The sequence below is a fragment of the Xiphias gladius genome, chromosome 1, assembly GCF_016859285.1.
Source record: "Xiphias gladius isolate SHS-SW01 ecotype Sanya breed wild chromosome 1, ASM1685928v1, whole genome shotgun sequence".
Classification (NCBI taxonomy): Eukaryota; Metazoa; Chordata; class Actinopteri; order Istiophoriformes; family Xiphiidae; genus Xiphias; species Xiphias gladius.
Genome location: NC_053400.1, coordinates 8,083,546 through 8,089,545, shown reverse-complemented (window position 1 = coordinate 8,089,545; position 6,000 = coordinate 8,083,546). Strand labels below are relative to the sequence as shown.

The 6,000-nt window shown below is 39.4% G+C and overlaps 1 protein-coding gene across 1 annotated transcript in view; it reads right to left on the bottom strand.

Moving 5' to 3' along the window:
* Positions 1–6,000, bottom strand: part of ntrk3b (neurotrophic tyrosine kinase, receptor, type 3b) — a 147,268-nt gene that overhangs the window by 40,661 nt on the left and 100,607 nt on the right. The window contains exon 12 of the mRNA XM_040137960.1: positions 393–581. Coding sequence (XP_039993894.1) covers positions 393–581 — 189 coding nt within the window. The remainder of the gene's footprint in view (positions 1–392; positions 582–6,000) is intronic.

Sequence of the window (6,000 nt, the reverse complement as noted above, 5' to 3'; positions counted from 1 at the left end):
TGTGCCACCATATGCTAACACCATATTATCACAATGACTCTGTAGATGACACTAAATTATACTGCTGCCCCAAGGGCCCCAGCACTTTTAATTGTAAAGAAAAACAGCAAATTACACTGGAGATGAAATGGTTGGAATTTCCTCATAAAGACGTGGTGTTTGGTATCTGGCTCTGTGACCAGATGTTGCATTTTTCTTTATATTCTGCTGTTTGTGTTTCTAGAATGCCTTACAAGTTAATGTATTTAGCCTCATGCTTGATGTTCAAGGCTCCCTTTGTATCTCCACAAATGTTAGGTCAAATAATGTGTAAGAATGGTCCCCAGTAGATATGAGGAACACCGCGCTGTGATGAGAGACTGCCAACAATGATAAACTTTATGGGTACTTACGGGTGGTTGGCTTGTTGCAATTGTGCCCATGTCTGAAGTACTGAGGATTCTCCACCACCGGAATACGAGTCATCCCTATGACAACCGCATCAGGACCGGCATCCAGAGTACAGGGGGTAATAATCCCATGGTTAACATGATGAAGAGGGCTGGCAGAGTCTTCCTCACCACTGATCACAGCTACTGGACCTGGAAGAGGAGCACAAAAATGACGTTTTACTTAACAGTTTGAAAAGTAAATGTGGAGATTAAGTTTTAAGTTATCTGACTTAATTGTAATACTGTTGATCAGTGCCAGTGTAACATATGAAAACATACTTGTTTGAGTGAAATAACAATAAAAATGCCTCAGGTATTATTCATATAATCACAAAGTTAAAGCCCCCCTTCCCCCGAAAGTATGTTTTCCTTATTTTTCCTTCACTTGGATGTTCGGAATCTTGAAGTGTACAAACTATAAGAATGAACTTTTCAGTGAAGTAGGAAACATCTTCTGGCCAGTAGTTTGACTTTTGCAAATTCATATAGTTATGAGCTTTCAATGAGGGGAAAGAAGTGGATGGAATCTTAATAATTTTTAACATGGTATTTGAACTTAGTGGAAAAACCATACGAGACATACATTAAATTATTACATGTTCATAGGAAGCAATAAAAGATTTCCAGGGTTGAATTTACAGTAGTTGCTTGCACATACAGTAAACCACAACAAAATAAAGAAATTGGCAGGAAAATGAATAAAGAAATAACTAAAAAATTCAGTTCATTAATGATATGCAGAATATTTTAAGAACATTTCCTCAAACTGACCAGCACTTGTGACAAAATTTCCAAGTGAGTGTTGGTGTCAATATTTTAAATACATCTTTGCACATTTGTTCCATTGTTGTTCATAGGAAAAACAAACCCATTGTATTTCATTTTAAAAATACCTCATGTATCAAAACAAGCAAAGAAGAAACTACTCTGGAAACAGGAAAAGAAAAAGTAAGTTACCATTTGCCTTTAAATTCTGGTGTGGTTCATATTCACACTGGCTTTTTACAGATGAACTAAGAGCTGCACATTAAGTTATACAGACTGACAGGAACTAATTGATTGCACAGTTCTGGTGAGTCTCATCCTGCATCATCAGGACCCATGTGGGGAAATCAATTTCTGGTGAATGACAGCAGATCATGCTACACTTTTTACTGTTCCTTATGGGTTTGTTCAATTTGTCTGGTGTCACAACAAAAATATTTATAATCATGATTAGTCTAGACAGCAACTAGACAGTGCAAATATTGATAACCAGTTATAAGTGCAATGAAAAAGAGGCATCTTATACAGTGATAATACTGTGCGGTTGCTATGTTTTCCTTACTTTTTAATGAACAACTGACAAAACACATGGAGTGGGACACAAGCAGAAAACATCTCTTTTAAAACTCCTGAAAAAATTGGCATTTTGTACAGTAATATTACAGTAGGATACTGTGTGGCTGCTACACTTCTGGTAGTTTTTAGTGAAGAACCGCCAAAATTCACGGAGTAGGACACCAGCATAAAACACAGGGAAAATCCCTGCACTCACATGGTGACACACAAATGTGTGACCATGGTGACCAAATGATTTGCATAATTATATATGTTGGCTGTATAGCTCACTTACAAGATCGCTTTCTTGAAATTTCCCAAACAACAGATGTATGTGTACGTGCTTTGTTACAATTGCTCAACACTTATTTAGTAAGGGAAGTGATTAAGTAAAAAGCAAAAAACTACTATAATTAGCAATAATAATACACACAGTAAGTGAATAGAAAAAGGTACAAATGGAAATGTTTAAAAAGTAAAAAGTAATGTGTGAGGCTGAATCATAGTACAGACAAAAGGGCAAAAATGGAAACGTGCAAAGTAGATTAACAGTAATTTATCAGTAAATTAACGTTTAATGTGAAAAGGTAAACTTAAATTAAAAGTGTGGGGTCAACAGTAAATTAACAGTAGTTTCACAGCACAGTAGTGATGGAGGTGTGCACTAAGAGGAGGAATTGAATAACTTTATGACCACAGGAAGGAAGGACCTCTTGTGGCGTTCAGTGGAGCACTTAAGTCATTCTGAGTCTCTGAATGAATGTGCTCCTCTGGCTAACCAGAACACTTTGTAGAGGGTGGGAGACGTTGTCTATGATGGACAAGAGTTTTGACAAGTCCTCCATCAAGAACGACCATATAGGTTGTTTGTCTCTACCCTCTGGGGTTACCGAGGAGGGTAGGGAGCGTCTCGTGAAATAGTGCCCCTACGGTAGCAGGTGCACTGGACCTTAGTTGTCATGGTTACAATAATAAACACGCAGTTAAGTTTGCTGAACGGACATGGTCAAAAGAAACAATGATACTATTGGTTTCAAACAGGAAACAGATAGCGGCCTCCCGTGTCAGCAGGACGAAGTCCTGTGTTTTTGTTGACCCATTCATCCACCCCAACCTCTTCCCTATGTGGACTTTGTTGCTCAAATTCAGCATCACCTAAGTTCCTCCTTTGCTCCAGTAATAACTACTACCACTGCAAAAGGTCATCTAACAATAAAACGTAACTATGTGTCGAAATAAGCTGCTTGCGAAGATGACCTAAAGGGTTGTTTTTTTTTAAAGTTCTGACAACATCCTCCTCTTTGCAACTACATGTAAGGGGTCAAGTTCCACCCCATGGACTGAGACAGCATCCTAAATCAGTTTGTTGAAGTCTGTTGGTGTCAGCCACCCTCAGGCTACTGCCCCAGCATACCACAGTGTAGAAAATAGCCTTGCCCTCCACAGACTCCTTAAACATCTGCAGCATGGTGTCACAAATATTGAAGGACTAAAGCCTCCACAGGAAAAAGACCTGACTCTGGCCCTCTCTTCCTGTAGAGAGCTGCAGAGTTCCTGGTCCAGTCCAATTTGCTGTCCAAGTGGACACACAGGTATTTGTACTCCTGTACCATCTCAACCATCTCTCCCTAAATGGAAAGAGGAATGGGACCCCAAAAGAGCCAAACCAATACACCAGGGTTTATTTGAACCAAATATATGAGGTGTGAAAGCATCCTTAGTTTACATTTTTCAAGTGATTTCAAAGCAGTTTGTCAAATGTACTCTCTCACACAACCATCATTTTAAAAGTATTCATTTGTTTATTCATCATTTTATGCATACACCCATTCATCTATTCTGTAATGACATCTGCAAAATCAGGTACCACATCAAAATACTAATATACATTTAAATCATTATCAGTACAAGTGGTCCCAGAGCAGCAGGGCTGGAGTCTATGCTAGTTGAATTTATGATGTCATACAACACATACCTGTCAATACCAATCATACTTTCATGCCTTTAATCAAAATTCAAAATCAAGATTTACTGTCAGCCAATGTGATCCAGTTAGCTGTTCAATCTCTGATGTGACGAAAGCAACACAGAGCTCTGACAACTGCAATCTTTGGGGGTGGGGTGGGGTGGGGTGGGGGGTGGGGGGGGCAGCAAGTGAATATAAAGTCAACACAAGCTGATTCAGTGGAGCAGTGACAGTGAATCTGTTTACCCACAAAGCTGAGTCTCTCCCTCACCTTGACAACACAGTAAATAGTAATCAAGACCCTGTCATATCAAATTATAGACCCTCAGCTTCAAAGGGGTGGGGCAGAGGTGGGATGTGATGAAGTGAAACATGTGAGCAGCGATTTATTTACAACATTGGCTCTAATGCAGGGTTTCATACCTGAGCACCTGCTTTATTGGAGAGATGTGCACAGCAGAGCACAGGTCTTCGCCGAGCGACTACCCAGCCAACCACTGGGGACAAGAGGCACACTAAAGCTCTAAATCTCTGCTGATGCCTCTGACCCTCCACTACACTGCACAGGCAGAAAGATATATGTGCAATACACTGTTTCATATGTCACTACACTTGAAATAAAATCATTACATAGCAAGTCATGATGAGTCATGGGTAAAAGTCTTTAGAAAATTAGAAAGGATACCTCAAAAGGATCCTAGTATTATGTTCTGCTTTTTAATACAGTATGAAATGGAATGAAAACCCATCTGATCAGACTCCAGTGCCAGATGGATGAGGCCTTGCGAAAACGTCTGGCCTCACTCCAAACCGCAGCGCTCAAAACTACACAAAAACCTCCCACTTGATCTCTCGGGAGATGAAGGTTTCCTGAGGAGTGAAGGGGAAATTGTACTTCTTGACTTCAGAACATCCTAAAAATTGCATTTATGTTACCTTAGTGATGAAAAGGCCCAGCGGCCTCTGAGAGGGTTTTTATCATCTGAGATGTTGCCTGTGAACAGATGGAATTCAGCATCGGACATTTTCCCCACGAAACGTCATTCTGAGAGTAAAGTTCCTCTCTAATAGACTGACTTTGATTTCTTCAGGAGAACTAGAGAATGAATTGAGCCAACCTCCTACTATTATCCATTCTTTTCATGTCTCATTCTTTTCACAGCTTTTTTTTTAGTGGTGTTATGCTTCATACAGAAGGTAAATTTAATCAGAACTTGACTAAGGACTTAAGACGGTTATTCAGCCCCAATTTTTCCATTCCTCATTCGACTAAAGTATTATGATATGAGAGGTGTGATGATAAATACATAGACATCCACATTTACCTTAAATCAACTTATGATACATGAATTCTGACACTCACTTAAGTCCCTTTGTCTCTATGCATCTAAACCCTATAATACGCCTGGCATGTCTATCATCTTCAGGATGTAAAGAAGGAAATCAGCATATTTAAGGAATAGTTCCAACATTTTGGGAATTATAGTAAGATGAAGAGATTGATATCAAAAATATCACAGTAAAAGGTATTATCAGAATAATCATCCAATTTACCTGAGTAACTGCTTTAGTTCTTAAGTATAGTAACATTACTTCATACCAGGATTGCCTTACATTTTATTAAACCTAACAAACTGAATAGTGAACTGTACATTGCAAGTTTGTTGGACCCATAAACAAAAGCATTATTCTTAACACAACACAATGCCTGTGTCCTTTAGAGTCTATGCAACCATTCATGTTTTCATACATGTTCTCATAAAAATCCCACACACTGTCGATCACTTATAATCACTTTTGTTCATGACGTTTTGGTCCTTAGGCGTTTATCTAAGAACATAAAATTCAGTTTATGAGCCGACCCACCTGTCTATAAAACTTTGTAGTAAGTGTTACCTGCCGGGGCTTAATAGTTAAAACCATTATCAAAAGGCAGAATAGTTGTAGAAGTGCACAGAACATAACAGTGATGGACAACAGCTCTTACAAGCCACAAGCACTGCCTGCATCTCCGCCACTAACAAACAGGGTGCCGAAGCTGACCTGTGAGGCAGAATGTAATGTGTGTAATCTCGGTGCAGCAAGTTTCCTGTCTGCCTTTCACTCTCTCACTGAATGTTACAACTCAGCAGCCGTAAAATTGCTGCGCTTCAGTAGGTCGACGAGCTAATGTTAGTAGAGCAAGTCATAGCTCGAGCAGATACAGCTTGAAAGACCGGGATCCCTATTTCCTGGTCATGCTATATTCTGGCACTATTTGAAAGGCAGAAAGGGGACTGAAAA